At 43.1% G+C, this 26,220-nt stretch overlaps 1 protein-coding gene across 1 annotated transcript in view; it reads left to right on the top strand.

Moving 5' to 3' along the window:
* The first annotated feature begins 1,224 nt into the window (after positions 1-1,224).
* BGLU42 (beta glucosidase 42) overlaps positions 1,225-26,220 on the top strand; it is a 37,936-nt gene continuing 12,940 nt past the window's right edge. The window contains exons 1-6 of the mRNA XM_089992673.1: positions 1,225-1,529; positions 3,503-3,569; positions 5,087-5,145; positions 12,990-13,065; positions 13,454-13,528; positions 13,608-13,695. Of these exons, the coding sequence (XP_089848799.1) occupies positions 1,404-1,529; positions 3,503-3,569; positions 5,087-5,145; positions 12,990-13,065; positions 13,454-13,528; positions 13,608-13,695 (491 nt within the window). The 5' untranslated portion in view covers positions 1,225-1,403. The remainder of the gene's footprint in view (positions 1,530-3,502; positions 3,570-5,086; positions 5,146-12,989; positions 13,066-13,453; positions 13,529-13,607; positions 13,696-26,220) is intronic.

Here is a 26,220-nt window from a genome sequence, read left to right as displayed (position 1 = left end):
CTATCACACATTGACCCCTTTCTATGTCACTGCGCTTCTGCCTCCACCAAGTGATGACATCTCCATCCAGTAGAGTTGCTGCAGCCTTAATCCTGAGGTCTTTAACTATCGCATTCTGAATATCTAAGTAGTCTTCTACTTGGAACAAGAAGTTCTCAATGGCCTTGCTGTCGCAAGAACCATTAAATTTTACTGGTCTTGGTACATCAATCCTTGATGACCTCTCACCATTCCTCCCATTTAGGGTCATTGTCCGCTGCAATGTGCGGTTCTTCAACTGAAACTTTCCTATTTCACTTTGCAAGTTGGCCACTGTTGTCATCAACAAAGTAACCTATTCCATTAGTAAGATTATCGGCTCTTGCAGGCTCGCCACCAATCATTCAGTCCATCGAATAATTTAACTGTGCATGAAATCATTTCTTTGTGTGAAGTCACGTCTTCTACCAGCTTGTTGACAGTTGCAGTCATCTGCTCTTGGCTCCGAGGTGAGCCTATCTCTCAGCTTCAACAACTATCTTGTTTTTGGTGTTACGCAAGTTTTGATAGGTCGCCATGATGTCTTGCTCACAAATCGTAGTCTGTCGATGCGTTTGTCGATACTGACTTCAGATGCGTCTGTTGATACCAACTCCGAAGTCCATTCCTCAATACGAGAACAAGTTTTGGTACCACTTATCACGGGCCTATTTCCTTCAATAGGCTAACACGACATGATCATCCTTCGTCACCACTGTAAGCCTTCTTGGCGCTCTCTTGCTTGTCGTAAAAGCTTATAATAAGAAGAATTTCAATCACAAGAAAAAATCACAATGAGGGTGAATAAAACAAAGCTCAACGCATTCGATTTATTCACAATTTAGTCCATAGGTCTCTTACCATTCAAGTATACCGAATACCCTTACGAGGTAACGATTAACCTTAATAGAGAAGCTGACTCAACTAAAAACATACGTAGGCATTGGCTTGCTTTTTGTCAAGAAAAATTTTACACGTGTTGGCTGTGATATCACATATACAATATTTAGTGGTTGTTTTGGTAAAGTTAACGCGTCTTCATCGCAACATTTTCAAATATGGTCAGTATATTTTTTCACATCTAGTTCTTACTCAATACTATATGATCGGGTAAGGTTTGCACCTTCTTTCGGTCTTGGGCCCACATTCATGAGAGGTTTGTGTGTGTGGGGGAATCTTTTATATGGGGGGAGGATGAGAGGTTTGTGTGTGTGTGTGTCTGTGGCGCATTTCGCGAGACGATAAAAGCAGGGGGCGCAATCCGGGTGCGCCACACCCCTCTGCTCCTCGTGGTTCGTTGTTTCCCTCCTCTTCCTCTTTGGAACTCTTTTTCAACCATCGTTGATCCAGCGGGACTCCCTCTCCTTCTCTCTTCTCATCCACCAATGTCAATGGAGGAGGGGGTGAATAGGATGATGGTGGAGAGGAAGGAGGAGCAGGCTCCGAATGATGTCTCCCGCGATGACTTCCCTCCTGACTTCATATTCGGAGTCGCCACTTCGGCCTACCAGGTAGATCCCTCCCTCTCTGCCTCTCCTTCTCTTTCTCTTGCATGAAGGAATCAAAAGCAATTCCTCTTAAGGAGACGAGTCTCTGCTGTGAGATTAACAACAAAAGTTCAGCCAAACGAATCTTTCTGCGTAATTTATATATATATTTTCTTTTTTGGGTACGTCCCTCTACTTGGGCAATAACTGTTTGTAATGAGGCACAATGTGGTCCGATTTTGCTTTTCTTTCTTGTTTTTTTTTTTTGTGAACGGAGCAGCAACACACAGAGTTGATTTTTGTTCGTCTTACTTGCTGGGCTATGATTCCATGTCTCGGATGGTGAAATGTTTCGACTTTGAATGGATCTTGTACCCTACGAAATGCGTGCTGGACATATACCGTTGATTGCATGTGAATCGATGGTATGGCCCAAGAATGTGGCGGTGAGTTTTTATTCACTGTAGAGATGCGTACTAGGTCCCACTAGAAAATGTTATCGGATTTTCCACTTATTAATCCAAGTCAAAGCAGAAATAATTTCTAAGAAAGGCGCATGAGCAAAATAAGTCTCATTTAGACTCCTCCTCTGCCAGAGGTCCAGTTAGATTTGAGTTTTTTACCATTGCCTAACCATACATTATGCAGCTTTTTCTCATGTCCTTTATCATTGTAGGGAAAAGAAATGGAAGTCCTATTCAATCTTTTGTGGACCCTTCGTGGCGTAGGATAGAGGGCAAGAAGACAGTATCATAAGAATGTTAGGCAGTACATGCTTGATGATTATTCAGTCAGCACGGGCCAGATATCTCAAAATCCATGATTGCGGCTTTTTGCTAACTCTGTCTTTCATGAACACACAATGGACTTCCCTAGAAATGCCTTTTTGCATGCGCATACATTGCTATTTCATGTCACCGCTCCCAGTTTGCATCCAGAGTGGTTTACTTGCCATTTATGATATCTTTGATGTTGAATATTATACCTTGCATTTTCTTTCACTGGTATTCAGCCCAGAACCTAGTGCAAAGCAACTTCCAGGAATCTTGTTACCCAAATTTATCATTTCTGACATCTCCAAAATCAGGTCATTTCCGAAAAAAAAATGTGGGTTAAAGGAGGCATACCTGGTAAAGTGGTAATTAAACTTGACTGATCAGGCCCCAGCACAGCCTTTTTCGTTAGTGCCTAGGATCATTATGAGCTATATTGGTCTTAGTGTTTTAGTCATGGTTTTCACATTATAATATAATTCTTTCTCCATACAGTTTTACTATTTATTTCTAAAACCAAAAATTAACAAATTTGGTTGTCCACACAAGTCTTAAGTTTGGACCAAATGAGACCAGTCGTGGGTCAGTGGTTATTCAAATCATATCCTTTCAGTTAAGAATGTGAATCTTCCAAGGATCTTAATGATTTTGAATGCTTCATGCTTACATGCTTTGGAAATTACAAGATTTCGTGGGGGGTATGGCTTCATACATAGACTCTTGTCTTGTAGTTCATTATTACAAAGGCACTACATAAAGCTGTGCAAAAGAGAAAAATCACATCATAGGACTGCACTTTGATATCATCATCCAGTATCTCTTGGACTGATGGCTAGGGCTCAAATTTCTTTCTTGCTTGGTCATCCATTTTTAAGGTAGGTGTTATAGGCTGCCAATATTATTGCTTACAATATTATGATATGTTACTGATTGACCGGAATCTCCAGCCTCCATGTTGATTTTTTTATGCTTACATGATCATAAGTTCCTATTGCAGTGTAATGCTAATTTTATATGTGCTGATGGAGGTGTTATTATAGAGATGATTCTTGTATACCTAAAAATGATTTTTTTAGGTACTAAAAAGAAGAAATGTTAAGATGAAGTGTTGTCAAGGTGTAGTCCTGCTACTTCACGTCTCAAGCTAAAAATGAGATGTTAAGATGACTAGCTTGGCAATTCTATTTTCTTTGAGATGTAACTTTTTCTGTGCATTTTCTGTAGGTTGAAGGTGCTGTCAGGGAAGGTGGAAGGGGTGCCAGTATTTGGGACGTCTTTACACACACTAAGGGCATGCATTTACTCCTATTGTTTTCTCGTGTGTGTGTGTATGTGTGATGCATGCATGCGTTCACCTTTCTCTCTCTCTGTATATATATATATATATATATATATATTTGTATGTATGTATGGGTGCTTATGGAAAATGTTTGCTACAAATGCTTCTAGATCACTATGGCGCAGGTTGTATTGACCCAATTGGATCTCATGGAGGGATTTAATATCAAAGCAATAGAGTTCCAACCATGAGAGAGATAGCAAAGAAGATGAGAAGAGAAACTTCATTAGCTTTGGAATAAAGAGCTACACTACATAAAAGGGACAACCCCCTTTTTGGTTACCCTATAAGACAAAAACTGTTGAGAATTTAGCCTCTTATACAAATACAAAAATGCCCCTCATTAAATGATACATCTACAACAATGGGAGGGTAGCACAAAAGAGCACATACAAATAATAATACATATGATACATTATCATATTACTCTTCTCAACATCAGCATGTTCGAGATAGTAGGGATTGACTTTTGAATCATATTTTTTCAATGAAAAAATATGATTTTATGACTCAGGAAAGTATCACATATTGTAGGACGTTGATTTTTGAAGCATTATAAAAACATGCCTAGTGTCATACTCTAATGATCTAAGAGCTGATTCCCACTAAGAAAAGCATGTTGGTCACATCTATAAGATTGGTTTTATGAAAAACAACAAAATGAAAAAAGGGGTACCTGTAATTACAAATGACTGTAGCAAATACAATCCATTATATATATAGGAAAACCTGTATCTTCAAACGGATTTTCCTTCGAACATGTTTGAATGCCCATTCAAAACAATGGCATTCAGCGGTGGTTTTGTACTGTCACTAATTGTCATTTTTCCACCCAGAGATTTAGCGCGCAAATAAAAAATGATGCAGCGTTGCCATTTGATCGGGCACGATCAACATCAATGCTTTGTCCAATGTATCTTCAAACAGTTTAACTGTTTGAAGATACAGGTTACTCTCTCTCTCTCTATATATGTGTGTGTGTTCGGGGGGTTTCAAAAATTGTAAAAACAGACCCAAGTTTATGCTTCACTACTTGAAAACACATTTCCGTGAATTTAGCTTAGGTAATTAGTAACCCAAGTTCAGGTAATAAAATATAGTTACTGGTTTACTCTCAAAACAATATTTTTATTTTTGATTTTTTTTTTTAAAACACCTAAAGTTTTGGCTAGTAATTGTGACACATATTTAATGGCAACTTTAATGGAAGTAAACCTAGGTCTTTTAAGTTAACCATGAAAAAGTTTAGGTGTGCTTTTAACAATATCAAAAACTTAGATGTGCTTGCGATTATTGCCCAATCTTTTTGTGTTTCTTTGAAAATTTCCCTATATATATGTATGTATATTTGTTTGCATATATACATATATGTATGTATATATGCATGACTTGGACACATCTATATATTTGATCCTATATATTTAATGTTTTATGCTATAATTGTTGATGCCCAATTCTTGTTGTCTTAGGTAAAATCAGAGATGGAAAAAATGGCAACATTGCTATTGATCAATATCACCGTTACAAGGCAAGTCTTTGATTTCTTTTGGACTGCAAATAAAGATTATGCAAGTGTTGTTATGTAAAATATCTTATTGCTATTTTTGAATCTTCTCTTTCTTTCTCTGAAAATTGTTAGAATATGGTGTTAAAACATATCCAGGTTAGAGGTTTCTGGCAATCTTGAGATCTTTTTCTTCAGATCCTTTGGTATTCTAGAATAATCTTATGTTCCTGTAATTTATTATTAATAATTACCTTGGTTCAACAGTACACCGTTCAGAGGCTTCCCCTGGTGGAATGTGTTGTACTTGCTTTGGTCCTGTTCCTTGACCTGAAATAAGTGCTTGTAACTTTAAACTGTCTTTTTTTTTCCTGGACAACTGATCATATAAAACCATAGAATCTCTTCACAATATGCATGTCACGATGAATTAATGAAGGATATATTTTTTCTGGAAGCATTTCACTATACATATATGTATATACATGTGTATGTTTTTAAGAAAAATTATGTACGAACGTACTTATGTACACATGCATGTTTGTGATTTTTTTTGTACCTTAAAATGGATGAAAACAAATAATTGATTGGGTCTGGATCAGGTCAGATCCGAAACTGGTCTGACCTGGCTGTACCCAATGAAGTGCCAGTACTAGTACCCATGTCCACTATAAAGAAGCCCTCACAAATGGGCAACTACCAAGTCTACTAAGGACTTGAAAATAAATATCACTTGCACAAGCACATAAGTTTCACACAGAGCACTAAGGCAGACATAAAAATCTGAATATTATTGAGAAAATGTAGAAGAAAAGCTTGAGAACAATCTTACAATACATTAGGGCTTCAGCCCTATTTAAATACAATCGAGAGAGAGGCTGATTAGCCGTTAGGCCAGCCTCCAACGGCTCTATTTAGAGCCGTTGGAGGCTGGCTAACGGCTAGTCAGCCAGTCAAATACTTAACATGCAAACACTCATGCAAATATGCATATGCGAAACAACATCAATTTCATGATTTGCACATGCCCACTAGATGCATCATATGTGAGTAACATTGCATTAAGAATATTGATCATGCACAATCAATCAATCATAAGCACGCGAAAACCAGATTTTGTAACATGCGTGTAGCCTAATCATTCATTATAGGCAAATCTGGAATTAAGTGAACTAAACTGAATTTTCATCAAACTCAAAGTATTTAATGTGCACAAAACAAAATATCACTTCCACATAGTCTGATGCATACCCCATATCAAAATTTTTAAATGCATAACGAGCATGAATTTACATTCAACATGTGGGAAAATTCTGGGTTTCTAATTCAGCAAAAACCCAAGTGTTTCACTACTTTGTTAAAACTTTTTTTTTTGTTTCAATTCTGTCCAAACCAAGCCCAACCGACTCAGTCGGCTGGGGCTCGACTCCAGCCCAGCCGAGTCCAGTCGGCTGGGCTCTGCCAACATATGGCAGCCCAGCCCACTGCCAACTCCAAAAAAAAAAGAACACCGGCAGTCTTCTTTTTTTTCTCATATTCAATTCTTTTTTTTCCTTTTAAAACTGACCAGGCTGAGCCCAACCGACTGGGTTGGCTGGGGCTCAGGCCCTGTGCCTGCCCACCCGACCCCAAGTCGGCTGGGCTTGGCAGACAACTAGTCTGCCCAGATAATGTATATTATTCTTTTTTTTTTTCAGGTTCAAATCTGAGCAAAACTGGACTGATTTTTTTTTTTACATAGAAGGCGATGGCTGGGCCTGCAGCTGCCCAGCCGAACAGAGGCTGCCAGGCAATAGAGCTGACATAAAACCAAATCTCTTTTTTTTTTGTGTGTGATGATACATGCCAACTATAAATTTCTTTTTTTTTCTGTCACAGGGACTCAGTCCCAGCCGATCAGTCGGCTGGGACTGGCCAGAATTCTCTCCGGTCCCCCAAACACACCCAGTCTTATATATATATTTTTATTTTTGTTCTATTCACATTATATATATATATATATATATATATATATATTTGAAACAGGGGCCCAATCCCAGCCTAGACAGTCGGTTGGGACTGGACAGCAGACTGTCCTGTCCCAGCTGACTGTTCAGGCAGGGACTGAACAACTGTCCATCCCATCCCGGACAAAAACACATACAACAACAACTACGCCTTCATCCCAAAACAATTGGGGTCGGCGATATGAACCAAAAAAGAAAATCATGGATCAGGTTCATGGACAAAAACACATAAAAATCCAAAATTTTCTTTTTCTTTTTAACTGAATATATATATATATATATATATATATATATATATATATATATATATAAATTTTGCTTCATGGATCAGGTTCGATTTCAAGAATCGCAGTCCCTTGTTCACCTATCCGGAATCATCCACTTGTTCAGTGGACAGATCTGTCCAGGATGGACAGAACGGATAAGGGTTCAGATCTGGCCAGATCTGCCCATCATCATGATGGCCAGATCTGTCTGTTTAAAATATGTATAAAACCATTTCGAACTGAGATTTAAATACACATAATCAATATTTTAAAATTGCTTTTGAAATACGGTTAAAATCACATCTAAAACTGGAAATTTCGCTCTCTTAGGCATTTTACCGAACACTTAGCATGCAACACAATTCCCAAGGCAAAACTGAAATTTCAGAATTTCTAACATGTAAAACATAATTTATTTCGTTAAATAAACAATTTTAATTACATGTTCAAATCACTAATTAATCTAACATTAACAACATATAGCAATTAAGCATACACAAAAACCAAATTACGCTACATGCATAACTAATTTAATGATAAAGCACACATAATTGCTACAAAACAACCTAAATAAGTATTCTAGAAATTCAGTTAAGGGTTCCTACTCTCGTAGATCCGGTATATATAATGCTACGAAACCCAAAAATTCATGGGGTTTCACAATCCGCAAAAATCACTACACAAGCAATTTATCAAACACTTGGCGTGCGGTTGAAATCATAAAATCGCCAAAACCGTTGGCACAATAGGGACTCGCTGGGGCATTTTTCAGGCTGTTGCTGACCGCTACGGTGCTGCACACAGATCGAGGTGGCTGTTGGAATGATTCTACACAAAATCGGCACAACAAGCGGCTTGGTGAATCGGTTTTGACAAAATCTTCAAAACCGGGGGCACTAGGGCTGGTAGGCTGGGGTGTTCTTCCCATCTGGGCATCCTCCACAATGTCTGCATGCCTCCCAAGGTGAAGAAAACAAAACGCAGTCTACGGCTGCCCGATTCCCAAGGGAATCAGTTCCCTTATAGGAATTGGCTTGGAGAAGAGCAACTAGACGATCGATAAGATGAAGATGGTGAAGAAGAAGCACCCACAGCCACAGCTGGGCACGAATCCCAAAGCTGCTGGGCACAATCTCCACAGCCGCTGCATGCTTCCCCCAAAATGCTGAAATCTTCCTCCTCTTGATGGCCAGCTAAGAGGAATCAAGCAAATCGGAAAAAGAGGAAGAAGAAGTCTGAAGAATAAGATGGAGAGAACCAGACCTTGGGCACCAATCCCAAGGCTGCTGCTGCAGATGCCCAATTCCCAAGGCAACGGTGGCTGAGATGGGTTGTGTGCAAACCCAAGAAGAAAGAAAGATGGAAAGAGGGAGATAGGGGGTACTTGGCTGGGGTAAATTTAAGGCAAAAGATGGCATTCGGCTGGGGTGAGAAATGAAAAGGAAAAGAGAAAGTAGAGGGGGTCGGGTGCCCTAGTGGGCTCCACCCCACTCGATTACTCTAGGGTCTTGTGCGCCCAACCTAATGGGTTTGGATCGGGTCCGCTTCCCACCCAAAATCGCACCACAAAAAACAACATCAATAGTAAAAAGCAAAAGTATAAAAAGAATGAAACTTTAGTTTTAGCAATAATCAGAAAGTTAAATTAAATATTTCAATAAACATTTTAACTCTAAGAAAAACACATTATTATTAAATTGGGGCAACTCATTTGGGTCCGAACCCACTTGGATATCAAGTCCATATTGAAAATCCATTTACATACCAAATCTTTTGAAATGTGTTTAGAACTCTAAAATCTTATTAATTATTTGTTTTAACAATATTTTAAATAACCAATATATCAAAATAAAATGGCCGTTTAAATATTCTTTGACCAAAATGCCCCTATGATTAAGTCAAAAGTATGCTAACTAATTATATCTAGTTAGCCAAATAAACAGTTGATTACATTTCACAATCAACAATACTATCATAAAATTATATATTTAATTGTAAATTAAATATAAATGATGGTTGAATGCCCGAATAAATCCACAAATACCAATTATACCCTTATTGGCCAGAAATGGGCAATTAAGCGTGTAATACATCAATGAATGAAATTTAAAAGCCAGAAACAAATTTCTAACTCGAAGATAAGGATGTTTTCTTTCTTTATTTATTATCCTAAAAAAATTACAGGTTTGAGAGAGAGAGAGAGAGAGAGAGAGAGAGAGAGAGAGAGAGAGAGAGAGAGAGAGAGAGAGAGAGAGCAAACCCCCTTGACATCACCACCTTTTTGAGGAAGAAGTCACCTCTATTAGTTAATTCCATGGTTGCCAGTTGAGGAAGCGGGAGCGGGAAGCGATACGGGAAGCGCGAGCGGGAAGCGAGGCACTTTCAAAATTTTAGGAAGCGGGGAAGCGTGGGACCACTTAGGAGCGATTCGGGAAGTGTCTCGGAAGCGACCTAGGAAGCGCCTCGGAAGCGACATAGGAAGCGTCTAGGAAGCGAGGGGGAAGCGAAAAAAATAAAAATAAAAAATACAAAAAAATTGAAAAAACAGGGGAAGCGAGGGGGAAGCGTGCTTCCCATTAAAGGGAAGCGCGTCCCCCCATTAAAGGGAAACACGTCCCCCATTAAAGGGAAGCGCGCTTCCCAAAAAAGGGGGACGCTTCCCCCCACGCTTCGGAAGTGCGACGTTCCGCGCTTCCGAAGCGCGCTTCGGGGAAGCGCGCTTCCCCTTTTAGCTAGGCGCTTCCGGTAACCCTGGTTAATTCCCAAGCCATTTCTCACACTAGAATAAATCCATTTTGTAAAGGCTCCAATCTTCATTAAAAAACTCTTAACCCCAATCTCCATACTGAAATAAACTTCGTCTCAACCTAAACCCATTAGGAAATACTTTAACTCTAATTGCCATAACGGAGTAACTCTGATCTAGAGTTCTAGACTCAACCCAACTAGATTCTCAAGACTCATGGATCCACTAAGCAAAATAAATATTGAATCAAGGAAATATGACCCAGTCAATTAAACTAAACAATGCAAATTACATGCCTAGCATTCTACCAGGCTTCTATACACACCTTTCCCTCAAGGCATGATCCATGATCGACAAATTTTTCTTTGTCCTCATCGATCGCATCATCCATGACATGCATGTGTAATGACTTGCAATAATGCCTGGGTTTTCAGCCTCTGCTTCCTTCGCTCACCTATCTATTTAGGTGTCAATCTTTGAATTGTGATATTGGTTGATGTGGCTGTCTTGAAACACTGGATTTTTCCTTCCCCTTGGAAGCACTACTAGATTGTAGATTTTCCATTGGGGTTGAGGTCTGAAACATAACATGTTTTGTTCACTTGTGCTCTTCAGGTTCTGTGTTTTGACACATCAAAGTTTGATTTTCTTGTATACCCGTGTCAAGTATAAATTCTCCAGCCAATTTTGTGGTCGTTCCACTTGGACTTCATTTCTAGCATAGCCATACAGTCCCCTGATAAAAATTCTATAAATGCTTGTTGTGATCATCTAGAAATAGTGTTGCTTAAACTCTCCAAGCAGGCTTAATAAGCTTGCATTGATTTAGTCTGTCGAACTTCTGAGAATGCTACACCAAAATTCAAGAATATAGTGTTCGAGTTGGATTGTTAGGGCTTTCATAGATTGATCCCAACACGACACCTGAGCTGTGCTTCATACCATCCATACCACCTTACAACATCATCCTCCAAGTGAAACAATACTAAGAAAACCTTTTACTCATCAGGAGTGCCCTGAAACTTGAAGAACTATTCCACTTTAAAGACTCGACTAAAGGGGTCACCTCCCATAAACTTGGAAAAGTATAAATGGGTTGTATGGGGCTGTATGCTTTTGCTTTCAGGCTATATAGCTATGTTCTCTCAAACCAAAGTGGATGCCCTGCTTTGGGCTGCCACAACCATGATAGACATCTGATCAAATAGCTCTTTCATAGTTTCATTGATCTGATGGCTCTTGTATTTTTTGCAGCTGCTCCTTATGGTCTTTAACCTTAGCTTCTAACTTTGTAAGTGTCATCCTACGAGCCTGAGGAACATTGGCTTTGATACCACTTGTTATCTTTGAATGCTTGTTCCAAAGTAGAGAGAGAGAGAGTGCAGCCCTGAGAGAAATCACCCAGATCTTAACGAGTCAGCCAATCTAGGATTAGTGATCTGTTCACCTAGACTAGGCCATTGGGGGTTCTTAAGGTCTTGGCACAACTAGATCTGACCTTTGGTTACTTCGACTAGAACTCCACTAGGTCTGGTTGATTGATTGACATTTGACGGCCAGCCATGGTTTGGTCGGTCGCTCACCACAACAGATGAAACAACAACAAGAGGTCAACTTGCTGTGGCTTGCTTAGTTAAGGTGGCACAAGAGGACAAATAGCTGCAGCCCAAAAATAACAAAAAGGAGAGAGAGGTCAACTTTCTGTGGCTTGCTTGCCAACAACAAGAGGTCAACTTGCTATGGCTTGCTTAACTAAGGTGGCACACGAGGACAAATAGCTGCAGCCCAATGATAACAAAAAGGAGAGAGAGGTCAATTTGCTGTGGCTTGCTTAACTAAGGGAGGGAGGGAGGGAGACCTTGACATCAGCACCTTCTTTTTAATTAAGAAATCACCTCCATCAGTTTCTTAATTTCAGAGCCACTTCTTACATTGCAATTAATCCTTTTTATAAAGACTCCCATCCTAAAGATTCCGAACCTCATTAGACTAACTCTTAACCTTAATCTCCATAATGGAATGACTTTCATCTAGATCTAAACCCATTAATGAACCTTTTGGCCCTAATTATTTATCTAGACCAATACCCACTGGATATAGATGACCCATGGATCCACTAGCTGCATGACCTACTAAGAAAAACTAAGACTTATTCAAGAAAATATAACCAACAAATTAAACTTATGAACCCAACTATATGCCTATCTGAAATGCACCTTTAAAATTGTGTACAACTATAAAGATGCAAATAAAAAAAAGAATCATATTGATAGTTGGTGTCATTAAATATTAAGAGGCTTTAACTTAGTAGCTTTTCATTTATATATACAGAAAACAAGAGTTATTGATCTAAGGATATGGGCTTAGATTTTTGGTGCATGGACTGTCCGACAAGAGATAGTTCATTTATCCAGTTGAATGCTCAAATTTATTATATTGGTTTCCCTCAGAATTAATTAAAAAAGGTCACTTTGGAGAGTGGGGTTGTATATAAAAGAAGCTAGCATAATATAGAGATAGAAATTGAGAGGTATGGAGGCAATGGATTGATAATGCCTTAATCACACACTGCAGTTTGTTTCCCTCATGGCAAAGGAAACTTTAAATTGCCAATGACTACATGGCCTTTAGGCCCTAAAATTTCATTCATGATTGTTTTATTGGTTCTTAAAATGGTGTGTTTTGGCGGTTACTCTGAAAATTGCGTTTGATTATTCTCTATGCTACTGAAGAAAGGATGTCCAGGGTTTCCACCCATTCTATTGATCTTATGCTAAGAATGATTTCTACTGTTATTTTGTCCATTTTTATTTGCAGAAATGTCAGTTTTATGCTTTTTGATGTATGTAGGAGGATGTTGAACTTATTTCAAAATTGGGGTTTGACGCTTATCGATTTTCCATATCATGGCCTCGAATTTTCCCTGGTATTCTTGTGGACCTTCAAAACTTATCTAAGCATGCCTTTCCTTCTTTATAATAACATGGCGACTTGGGAGTTGATGGTAAGGTGGAAGCCAATTTAGTATTGCATTTTTCTGATTGTATGTTTTAATAAAATTTCAGCATCACAAACATGTTCTCCCATATGATTTTGCAGTGTTTTGCAAACTGTGACCAACCTCTTTTCAATCCCCATCATCTGTGTTTTTTTTAAACTTGTCTTGAAGTGATACAGAGATGTTTTTGATGGGTTCCTGATGAAGAGTCTATTACTTTTCCAGTTGTTCTTGTTGGTTATACTGCTTGCCATTTGTTCTTTACCCTTTAAGCTCATTTACAACATCATCTATGAAATCTCCTGGTTGCTTGCAGATGGGTTTGGTAATGAAGTCAACATGGAAGGAGTTGCCTACTATAATAATCTTATTGATGCTCTCCTTGAAAAAGGTGCCTACTTGACTAGGGGAAAAAATCCATATGGTTTCCACTAAATTTGATATTGAGACTTTTGAGTATTTATATGTAGGTGTTCAACCGTTTGTAACCTTGTACCATTGGGATCTTCCTCAGAAACTTCATGAAACAATGGAGGGATGGCTTAGAAAAGATATTGCGTAAGTAATGTATCTATGAAGCACATATATACAACTTTAATAACTTGCTGACATGTTTCCTGTTGATCCACCAAAGTTGTTCTTGTAGTTAAAATGTATCATCCAAGTTTATTTATTTTCTGCCAAAGTGCTTCATGTTTCTTGAAGAACCCTAGATAAGAGAAAGATGGATTCATGACAGTAGGTAATTCAAGGTTTCTGCTCTATAATTATGTTACAGCATATGAACAACTAGAAGTTCAGTTTTTTCTAAATATTGATGATGATGATCAGCAACAATACTAATGCCAAACATGTGTTTGTTGTTGCATTAGGAAATAGTTAGGAAACTTGACTAGCTAAAGGTACAATATTTGATTTTGCAAGGCAGATAATTGTTATTTTTATTAGTTTATTTTCGTTTTTTTGGAGCTTTAACTATGGCAAGAAATGTACATTATAAACAGAAATGAAAAGACTAATGGTGTAACAACTCAAAAAAAAAATTATATTGATTCGGGCCAGATCCAGACCCGACTCGGACTACCGCCTCTCGCTGTCATTAAAGATTGCGAGGCAGGCGGGAAGAGGGTTACGAAACCCCCCTCACCGCCTTTCCCCTCTTTACCCTCTCGTCTCTTCTCTCTTACTCTCTCGTTCACTCGACTCTCTCTCCCTCACCGACTCTCTCGCCTTTCTCGATTCGTCGGAGACCATTGTCAGCCCGCCACCACCTGCGACCTCCTTTCCGATCGTCGACCAACCAGAGCTTCATCGGCGACCCCCTTCCTTCCGGCGAGCTTCCCTTCGACGACCACCAGGTACGCCTTTCTCCCCCTTTTCTTTTCCCTTTCGCCGCCTCTTCTCCCTCTTTTCTCTTCTTCTCCCTGTCATCGACAGGCGGGGGCAAAAGCCCCTTCCCGTCTGTTGTTTACGACGGGGAAGGGCTGTGCGACAGGTTTTTTTAGCCCCACCTGTTGCCGACAGGTCGGCAGGGGTAAAACCTCTGCCGCCTGTGAGGAGGGTTCCGGCAGGGGGTTTTGGGGCCCCTGCCTGCGCTTTCGTCTCTACCAGGGAGGGTCGAGACCCCTCCCTGCCTCCTGTTCCTCTAAGAAACCGACAGGGGCCTTTGGTCCCTGTCTCGTTTCCCTGCTAAGCAAATTGACAAGGGCCTTTGGCCCCTGCCTCCTCTCCCAAAAGTCGCAGGGGGGCTATTGGCCCCTGCGTCTCTCTCTCTCTCTACTCATTTTCCTGTCGGCCCCTGCCCTTTTTATTATTCCAGCAGGGGCTGAAGGCCCCTGCCCTTTTTTTTTTTTTGCTATTTTAGCAGGGGCCGAAGGCCCCTGCCCCTTTTACTGTTCTAGCAGGGGCCATCGGCCCCCGCCCTTTGTACCTTCCCAGTAGGGGCCATCAACGCCTGGCCTTTGTACTTTTCCAGCAGGGGCCGATGGCCCTTTGCTTTTCTTGTTTTTTTTTAAATTTCTAGCAGGGGCCGAAGGCCCCTGCCTTTTTAAAATAACCAACGGGGGCCGATGGCCCCTGCACCTGTTCTTCTGGCGGCAAGAGCCGTTCGGCCCTGCCCCAACCCTATGTATTGGAGAAGTTGATTCTTCTCCTTGTTTTTGCTTTTGTCTTGGTTGCATGTTAATATCGCATATTTGCAGCTACGACGGATCCCGCTCGCGCTCCGCAACCCGATCCGTCAATCGTGTACACCCGTAGACGCCAGCAAGCTCGCAACTCTCCGAGGTAGGGGAAGATTGCACAAAAGACTTGGATAATTAAATTAAGTTCAATTAAACTAAAAACGGCCATTATATATATATATATATATATTTATACGAGTATGCACTTAACTCAAAGACGCGGTTTCACGATCCTTACCCTTTACCTTCTATCAGTCTTTACTTGTCGTTGCGGGTTCCGCCGAGGTTTTGCGTTGCACTTCTGGTTATCGTCTTTACTTTGCCGTTGCGCTTTGCGCCTAGGCTCTTGCTTTTGCATATGTGTTGTTATTGCTTTGCTATTGCAGATGACACACATGTTTTCGCTCTTTGCGTATGCCTTAAAGGCATCTTTGTGGAGGATGCGAGGGACATTCACCACTCTCTCTCTTGCGACAAGAGTTGAGTTGAGAGCTAGCGTTACATCCTCGTCTAAGGAGAGGGATACCTTAAAAGGATCCTGACTCTTCGAGTACGCAGTCGTGCAGACGAGTTGGGGTTCGAGCGAATTACTTAGCAGGGGTTCTGTTGGGAAACCTGTATCCCGTTTATCGAGGCTGGTATCGAGGCTGGTATCGAGTCATGTAGATACCCCGATAGCGGATGAGATTCTAGAAAATCACATGCATAATGTTGGCACAAGGTACTGACTTTTTCAAAAGATAAAGAATGTCAAAAGTAAAGTTGATAAACATTACATCTTTGTGAAATACTCCTGTTGAGACTTCTATTGAGGAGCTAGGCTTCATCCTAGAGTACTTGTAGTCGTGCACTACACGTCTAGTACTGCGATGATCGGATGAGACAGTCGTGCGACCTCGAACAGTGCTAAATGCAGAATGCTGTAATCACATAAAATGACTTCATATTCGCCTTCACATCTTTGTGAAATACTCCTGTTGAGACTTCTATTGAGGAGCTAGGCTTCATCCTAGAGTACTTGTAGTCGTGCACTACACGTCTAGTACTGCGATGATCGGATGAGACAGTCGTGCGACCTCGAACAGTGCTAAATGCAGAATGCTGTAATCACATAAAATGACTTCATATTCGCCTTCACAGGCAAGATGCTCGAGTGGTTTAAAGACCACAACATAGAATGAGTCGTTAATTAAACAACCCCTATCACACCCATTCGCTTCTTGTTGTCTGTCAAGGGAGATGACAGAGCGGTACAAAACTCCAATGGACAGGTTGTTAACAACCACCCTACGGGCAATGATCCAGCCTCCCCAGTCATTGGAGTTAGGGGAAAGGGGCTACAATAGTTAGCTCAACACTTCTGCAAAAGTTGGATGCATCCGTAGCACTGCTTATCAGCCTTTGGGGAATCCTCTCTCGGCTAAAGCCGTCCCTTTAGGAGCAGACTCAACTAGCTGTTCGGGTTATTCAAAATACATAGAATAACAGACGCCCGAACTAGTCTCAGTTGTTTCCACGTTTTGCCTGCGCGTACCCGCAGGCCAGTAATATCGAAACATAAAGTCTGTTCACACTGGTTGTTGGGTCGTGAGATTATACTGCACTACTTACTCGCTTGCACTACTGACTCGCTTGTACTACTTATTCGCTTGCATTACTTATTCGATTGCACTACTTATTCGCTTGCACTATTTACTCGCTTGTACTACTTACGCGTTTGCACTATTTACCTGCATGCATTGCTTACCTGTTTAACTGCATATCTGCTTTAAACTGCGTAACCTACTGAATTAAATGTACATAATTCAGTTTTCTGTAGTCTCTCTTGTGCACCTACTAGTTTTTCGCGAAACTAACCCATTCTATGGGCACAGGTGATGATTAGGTACATCACGGGCGATGGCAAGATGACTCCAAGACTTTCTTCTTCTTGCTCTTATCTCGCGTCTTGGACGTTTGGGGTTTTGTAACGGATTTTCCTTGGGATATCCGAATTTTGTACTATTTGGAGAACTTCTTAAATGAAAGTGTCTTTTCCTAGTGTTTGCAAGTAGCATGGGTTGTGCGCTTTGGTTCTTTTAGTTAACGCGCCCAAAGTTGTCAGCTTGCCTTTATGAAATTAACAAAGGAATAGTCTTCCGCTGATTTCATAATCCATCTCTAAGATAAAGAGACTTCTTTTTAGCCTCTTGTTTGTTTTTCGGAAAGGTTTACAAGTTTGAAATTTTGGGGCATTACAACTTGGTATCAGAGCTAAGGAAAGCAAGGATTCTTGACCATTGAGCATCCGCATCGCGCTGTGAGTATACCTTTCCTCTTTCTTAGTAGGTGTATTTTGCATTATTAAGCTAAGTGGCTTGACACGTTCTGCTTATGTACCAACATTGCTGGATTTTCATAAACTATTCACGTTAAACATGAGTAGTACTTATGTTTTTGGCTTATTTCAAGCTTCCTAAAATTTCTAATTATTGATATTCCTTATTTACTCCAAGGATGGCAAAGAACACGAATGAAGAGTCTGCTGACGAATGGTCAGATCAGTGGGGATTCGTGATGGATTTTCTAAGTTCCTTGGCAGCGGTTATGCGAAACCAGATTCGTTCTCAAAGGGAACCAGTGCCTGTTCTTGAGTCGAGCCCGCATACCGCAGTGACGTATGAGAAATTTATGAAGCTTGACCCCCTGACCTTCGACGGCAAGCCCGACCCAGACATGGCCGATAACTGGGTGAAGGAGGTGGAACGAGTGTTCGAGGTCTTGTTAGTGCCCGACGACAAGAAGACGTTATTCGGGACCTTCAGGCTGAAGGAGAATGCCGCAGTTGGCGGGACATGGCCCGGGGTATACAGTTTCCTGGAATTTCACCCATTCCTTGGGAAGCTTTCAGAACGACTTTCTTGGAGAACTACTTCCCGCCTCATGCGAGGGAGAAGAAGAAGGTAGAGTTCTTGGAGCTCAGCCAGACATGGCTGATAACTGGGTGAAGGAGGTGGAACGAGTGTTCAAGGTCTTGTCAGTGCCCGACGACAAGAAGACGTTATTCGGGACCTTCAGGGTGAAGGAGAATGCCGCAGTTGGCGGGACATGGCCCGGGGTGTGCAGTTTCTTGGAATTTCACCCATTCTTTGGGAAGCTTTCAGAACGGCTTTCTTGGAGAACTACTTCCCGCCTCATGCGAGAGAGAAGAAGAAGGTGGAGTTCTTGGAACTCAGCCAGGGTAACACCCTATTCATTAAGTCCATAAAAGCTGCTGGGGCATTGGTCAGTCCGAACGACATGACTGTGAACTCGTAATGTCCGTATCTCGTCCGAAAAGCCATCTTAGGAATATCATCATTCCTAATTCTGAGTTGATGGTATCCAGACCTAAGATCGATTTTCGAGAAAACTTTAGCCTTCTGCAACTGATCGAACAAGTCTTCGATACGCGGGTACTTGTTTTTTATTGTGGCCTGGTTGAGCATTCGATAGTCAATGAACAGACGCAAGGTCCCGTCCTTCTTCTTCACAAAAAGCACAGGAGCTCCTCAAGGAGATACGCTGGGGCGAATGAATCCCTGATCCAACAACTTCTGCAACTGCTTCTTCAGCTCCTCAAGCTCAGCTGACGCCATTCTGTAAGGTGCTTTAGAGATCGACATCGTACCTGGTAGCAATTCAATATTGAATTCTACCTCACGAGACGGTGGAAGTCCCGATAGTTCCTTAGGAAAAACGTCGGGATAATCGCGAATCACATCCAGCTCACTGATGGGAATAGGCATTGGATCCGATTGGATAACACTAACCAAAAAGGCAGTGCATCTCTTCCGCAAAAAGTTCTGCGCCTTAAGCGCCGAGATCATCCGGCTTGCTCGAACAGGTCTGGGAATTCTGAATTCTACTCTCGGAGAGCCTGGAGGTGATAAAACGATCTTGCCATCATGGCAAAATATCTTGTCATGATACTTGTGCAACCAATCCATGCCTAGGATGACGTCAAATTCTGTCATCTCAAGCAAGATAGCACAAGCAGGCAAGTGCCGCTCTTCCACAACTACGTCCAATTCAGGTATGTAAGTGGTGCAAACCCTGTTCTTTCCAACAGGGTTATACACGTCTAAAGCATTGTCAAGTGGTTTTACAATTATATGCAATTGTTTTATGAATTTTTCTGAAACAAATGAGTGTGTAGCACCACAATCAAAGAGTGCAAACGCTGCTTGACCAGCAACAAAAATGGTACCTTGAACGAGATCCCCTTTTGTCAATTGTTCGACCGTGGCTGCATAAACTCGACCCGGCTCCCTGACACTGCTTGGTTGTGCTCGTTGTTGCTGCTGATGAGGTGGTCGAGGAGGTTGAGATGCGTTGCCGGTTCGCTCGAGGTCATCAACTGTTTTCTTTCGGCAGTCACGTATGAAATAACCCATCTTGCCACAGTACAGGCATTCGCCAGTGTCCCGCGGACAAGATTGTCCTACGTGAGTCCTCTTGCACCTGGAGCAGTTATCTCCAGACGGCTGTCTGGGCTGTGGATGGCCCTGCTGTCGTTGCCGCTTAGCCGGAGGGAACTGTTTCTTCCCTCCCTCAGTCTTCACTGGTAATGGTGGTCGCTGCCCTGGGCCGCCAGAATATGTCTTCTTTTGATCACCACCTGACGCGGGTGACTTTTTGGCTTGCACACTTTTTGAACGCTCCCAATCCTCGTTCAGTAGGGTGGCTGCTGCTACCGCCGCAGAAAAAGTCGCGGGCATGCTGGTGAGAACCCTATGCCTGAGTCCTTCCTTCAGTCCGCGAATGAACTTCCCAGCCCGCTCATGATCATCTTCGAATAGGTGAGGACAATAGCGCTCCAATCGTTAAAATTTGGCGATATACTCATTCAGATTTAAGCTGCCTTGGCAGAGCTCCAAAAATTCCACCTTCTTCTTTTCCCTCGCATGAGGAGGGAAATAGTTTCCGAGAAAAGCCCTCCGGAAGGCCTCCCAAGGAATCACCTCCGCGCCTGAGAACTGCACCTCCCGGGTAGTGTCCCACCACTCGCGAGCGTCGTCCTTCAATCGAAAGGACCCGAACATCGTCTTCTTATCGTCAGGAACGGACAACACTTGGAACACCCGTTCCACCTCTTTGACCCAACTCTCCGCCAAGTCAGGGTCAACCTTTCCAGAGAAGGTAGGAGGGTCCAGCTTCAGAAATTTTTCATACGTGGCGGTTGGTGTAATCCCAACAAGAGAACCTGGATCCTGCTGGGGACGACCCTGGTTACGAATTGCCTCTGCCAAGGAGTTGAGGGTATCCATCATGAATCCCCTCTGCTCACGCAACTCATCAGCCATGCTGTTGCTTGAGTTTCCCGTCATCCTTAAAAAAAGCAACCAAGGTAAAGAGTAAAAAAAAAATACTGAAGAAGCATAAGAAGACATAAGTATGGGAGCAAAGGCAAAAATATATATCTTTATTACGAAAGTCATTTATTTTGAATCAGCCGTGCTGGTACATAAGCAAAACTTCTATTCCGTAATTATAAAGGAGTTCACAGACTCCAACAAAACTGGGTAGGTGCTACTTTCCCTTAGGGACGACTAGAGTACTTCCTAAGATATTTCCTTCTATTGCCTGTGCGCCTGAATCTGCGCTTAGGGGTGAAGGGAAGTGGCTCCCCGTAGGAGGTCTCCTGTCCGTAGAGGAGCGTCGCCGAAGTATATTCTGGTGAGCCAAGACTATAACTTGACGAATCAGTTGCAGGCGTGTATGTGGGTGATACACCGCCCATTGGGTCTGCTGGAGGTGGCGGTTGCTCGCCTGCAGTCGAAATTGTGATCTTGCCATCTTGCTCGGCCCTGCGGAGGCAGGCATTCAGGGTGTGCCCTGATTCTTCACAGAAAACACACTCCTATGCTAATTCAGGGGGAACAAAATCTCCCGATGACTCTTGTGGTGTATGATGGTGCACCAAACGTGTGAAGGCGCGAAACCACCTTCTCGAGCATACACCTCAGCCCACGTTGTTGCCAAGGGTATTTGGTAGGCGATCGGTAGTGGGAAGCCTTGCTCATCCGTAAAAATGGGTAGAGGAGGGCGGTTAGCCCAGTAACCAGCCCGAAACATCCCATGTCCGCCCCTCTCCCTTACGGAACGGCCACGCACTCTACGCGTGCCCCTACCGCGACTACCACTAGAACCAACAAACGGATCCATCTATCTGACGATACTACGAATAAAACAAGAATATAATTTAGTCTAAACATGCTATAAAATATCAAAGACTTACTTATAGCACGATGGGATGCTCAATAGTCAAGATTCACCTCTTTCTGATCTGGCTCTAATACCAAGTTGTAACGCCCAAAATTTCGACTTGTGATTTCGAAAACATTATCGAAAAACCTTTCAAAGATTTAAAATTTTTACTTTTAAAATCGACAACGGATGACATTTAGAAAGGAGCACAAGTCAACAAATCCTGGGTACGTTAGCTGAAAAACCACCATTCACATAAACCACAACTTAAAGGAATTGAGAAAATAAGGCAATAGATTAAAAATATGCAATTTATTACAAAATGAGCATCTTTTCAAAGTTCAATAATCTAAAGAAAAACTCAAAAAGACTCAGAGCCAAGACGCCAGCAGAAAGAAGATAAATCTTGAGCCATATTGCACCATGCCATCGGCCGTCTGTGAAGTCCTACTCCTCACCTGCTCATGAAATGGGTCAGTTTCATAACAAACCAGTAGGTGCACGAACAAATAAGTAGAATGAAAATAAAGCCGGACATTCATGAGATAAACAATTATTATATTAAAACAATCAATACAATTATAATCTATTCTAACAAGTGTAACATGTGCAAAGAGCTATTGTTTGAATCATTTCAAGCAGTGTAAGTCTCAATCATCTACAACTATTCAAGAAGATATTCTTTAAGTTCTGATATTAACTGGCCTGTGGGTACAGAATGTTGGGCTGCCAAGAGACATCATATTCAAATAATGAGTGTAGCTCAGATGCGGATGCTTAGATGGATGTGTGGAAATACAATAAAAGATAAGATTCGGAACGAGGAGATACGTAAGAAGGTAGGTGTTACACCCATTGAAAATAAGATACGAGAGAATCGTTTACGGTGGTTTGGACATATTCGGCGAAGGCCTAATAATGCTCCAGTTAGAAGGTTGGAGAAATGAGAAAATATATTAGTTAAAAGAGGTCGGGGTAGGCCTAGGAAGACTTGGATGGAGATGATAGGAAAGGATATGAATGCTTTGAACCTCACCGAGGACATGGCATTGGATAGAAATGATTGGAGGAAAAGGATTTATGTGGAAGACCCAAAATGAATTTCTTTTTTGGTTCATATCGCTGACCCCAATTGTTTTGGGATGAAGGCGTAGTTGTTGTTGTTGTATTAACTTGCCTGTGGGTACGCACAAACGCGAAACGTGGAAACAACCGAGACCGATACAAGGGTTTATTATGTCAGGTGTTTTCATTAACCCGGATGGCTGACTGAGTCCGCTCCTAAGGGGACGGTCAATGACCAAGAGAGTAAATCCCCAAAGGCATTCGTGGCCCATGGATGCATCCAACTTCTGCAGAAGTACCTGGGAGTTACCACCTAGGGTAATTTATGGTATTCCCAATTCCCCTAACTCCGATGGCTGGGGAAGCAAAGTCTTTTGCCCGTGGGGTGGTTGTTAACAACCTATCCATCGGAGTTTTTGTACCATCCATCCTCTCCCTTGATGAACCGTGAAGGTCGAATGGGTACGACGGGGGTTTCTTAACTGCCGCCCCATCCTACATGCTCTAGTCTATTAGACCCACTCAAGCATCTTGTCTCTGAAGGCGAATGGTCACCATTTATGTGATCTCAGCATTGTGCTAAATGCACGCATCGAGGTCGCTACAACGTCATCATCTAACCATCGTAACCCACATGGGACGTACTTGTCCAAAAGTACGATCGTACCTTCCTAGAGGTACAACTACGATGAGAGGGCAACATATAATGTTTTATGATTCTTTTGGTTCATACATGACATGTATTGCTCTTTGAGCAATTGGCCTGTGGAGGCCGACATTATCTCATCTATATCAATAAAGTGTTGAGTTCCCACTTCAAGGTACTCCATGACCTCTGGTCAAATTTATACCATACCTGCCTTAAGGTTCAGTTATAATAGTAATTGCAGTGGGTTTCTCTCCAGAAATGAGTCTATTCACAAAGTTTACATTAAGTATGTAATTTCAAAAGGATAAGCATGCATGACAGACAATCACAAGTCAAGAAGTCCTATAGGTAAACAGGTATACCAATTAAACTACTCGATTCTCTCTAGAATGAGTCTACCCATAGAGTTTACTCTAAGCATGTAGTTTCAAAAGAATCAAAACGAGTAAAACACTAACTAGCAATTCATAAATTAAATACTTCTTCAGATAAGCATGTATGTAAAATAACTATTCTATCTCAGGAGTCTTATTTTATTTTATTCATCCAAAATCCTCGTGCGACTTTCCCCTACCTCGGGATGTCGTGCAGCTGCGTGCGTCTACGGGTGTAGATGATACGAGGCTCAGGCCGCAGAGCCAGAGCGGGTTTCGATACGAAGTCTGCAAAAGTATGAGTATTCAGCGCTACATTATTTATCGTGCGAACAAAAGAAAACCAGGCCTGTCGATCGAAAAAGAGAGAGGCAACATGGGTGTGCCCCCGTAGGCCGAAAACGGAAAAGCGACAGGGGGCGAGCCCCTGTCGGTTGACAACAGCGGGGCGACAGGGGATGAGCCCTTGTCGAAAACAGCGAGGCGGCAGGGGGCCAGCCCCTGCCGACAGCAACAAGGCAGCAGGGGGCCTGCCCCTGCCGTCCGCAGCGAAGCGGCAGGGGTCGAGCCCCTGCCGACAGCAACGAGACGACAAGGGGGCCAACCCCTGCCGACTGCATCGAAGCGGCAGGGGGGCCAGTCCCTGCCGACAACACGAGACGGTAGGGGACCAGCCTCTGCCGGCATCATCGATGCGACAGGGGGGGGGGGGCAGCCCCTGCCGACAACAATGAAGCGGCAGGGGCTGAGCCCCTGCCGACAGCCAAGAGACGGCAGGGCTATCCCCTGCCGACAGCAACAAGGAGGCAGGGGCCAGCCCTTGTTGACAGTCGAGAGGCGGCAGGGGGCCAACCCCTGCCGACAGAGAGAGGGAGAGAGCTCGGGACAGGGGGACAAGCCCCTGCGTGCCGAGAATCAAGGGGCAGCAGGGGGATATTCCCTGCCCTCCCAGAAGCCAAGAGGCGGCAGGGGGCGAGCCCCTGCCAGCCCAGCAAAACAAAGGGCGATAGGGGAATTGCCCCTGCCAGCCGAGACAGGAAGGCGGCAGGGGGCACTACCCCTGCCCGCCAAAACCCTAGGGGCAGCGGGGTGACCCCCTGCCTGCCGGGAAACATGAAGCGGCAGGGGCATTGCCCCTTCCTACCGGTGATCGAGAGGCGGCAGGGGGACTAACCCCTGCAGAGAGAGAGAGAGAGCGCTCGGGACGGGGGTGACAGGGGCCAACCGACCTCCCGTCGGTTTCCCTATCACCACAGGGGTGAGGGGGTGTCGCAGGGGCCATTGGTCCCCTGCCGGCACTCCGGCGCACCCCCAGAGGGAAGAGGGGACGACAGGGGCCTCGTAGGCCACCTGTCGGGCCTCCGATGAGCACAGGAGAGGCGGGAGGGCGTGGTAGGGGCCGTGCGCCGCCTGTCGGCCTCCCGACGAGGTGACAGAGAGGGGCGGGGGGGGGGGGGGGGAGGTGAGGAGGAGAGGCGTACCTGGGAGGCGGCGGCCGGCGTCAGTGTGGGTCGCAGTGACGGTGCTGGTGGCGAGCGCTGGTGGCGTGCACAGAGAAGGAGGAGGTCGGCACGGGAGGGGGCGAAGGGCTTCGAGAGGGAGGCGTGCCTCCCCTCGCCCTCCCACGTTGAACTTAAAGGCCCCAGGGGGCGATGAAAGGGGAAACCCTGATGGGTTTCCCTAATCCTTCTGAAAACGAAGGTGGAAGGGGGGGGGGGGCTCGGGAAGAGGATTTAAAATCCTCTTCCTGAGTCGGGTTATTAAAACCCTAATGATGACGGGCCCGGGTCGGGTCGGGTCCTCGGGTTCGGACCCGACCCGGCCCGGGTCCGATACAAATTTTTTTTTAAACTGTGGGTTTTACAATTCATGGCTATTACGGGCAAAGATCTGGCTTTCTCAGTCATCGGAGGTAGGGGAAATGGCGTTACCATAAGTATCCTAGGTGGTAGTTGCCCGACACTTCTGCAGAAGTTGGATGCATCCTTGAGCCTTGTTTAGCCTTTGGGGACTTACTCTCTTGACCACTGGTCGTTCCCTTATGAGCGGACTCAGTCAGTCCTTCGGGGTATAATAAAATACATAGCATAATGAACTCTCGAATGGATCTTGGCTGTTTCTACGTTTTATACATTGTGCATACCCACAATATTCAGATAATAATCAGATCACATTATGGCATGCTCACAGCTGTTCTTTGTTCCTGCTTTTGACTGCCTGCTTTACCTTGCTATCAGTTTGCTATTTGCGATAGTTAGAAGGTATGCATGATAAGTCTGGTTGTAACTGCTTATAGTTAGATTGTTATCACTGTAAAACTAGCCTGCTTGAGCTCATGATGATATCTTGGTTAGCTTTGCTATTCACATGCTCACTGCCTGTTGCATCACTTTCTATTTGCTTAGATTTGAGCATGCTTTAGATTAGTTGTTGTTTATCTTATTCTTTTTGCGCACCTACCAGTTTTCAGGACTGACCCCGTTTTTTTTATGGGTGTAGGTGACATATAGCTCTTCTTACTGGCGGTGGTGCAAATGCCACATGATCAAAGCCTCGGCTCTCTTGTCGACACGCTGGCTATTTG

Source organism: Nuphar pumila, chromosome 17, assembly GCF_984573655.1.
Source record: "Nuphar pumila chromosome 17, dmNupPumi1.hap1.1, whole genome shotgun sequence".
Lineage (NCBI taxonomy): Eukaryota > Viridiplantae > Streptophyta > Magnoliopsida > Nymphaeales > Nymphaeaceae > Nuphar > Nuphar pumila.
The sequence above is the reverse complement of the archived record's forward strand: the minus strand, read 5'-3'. Positions and strand labels throughout refer to the sequence as shown.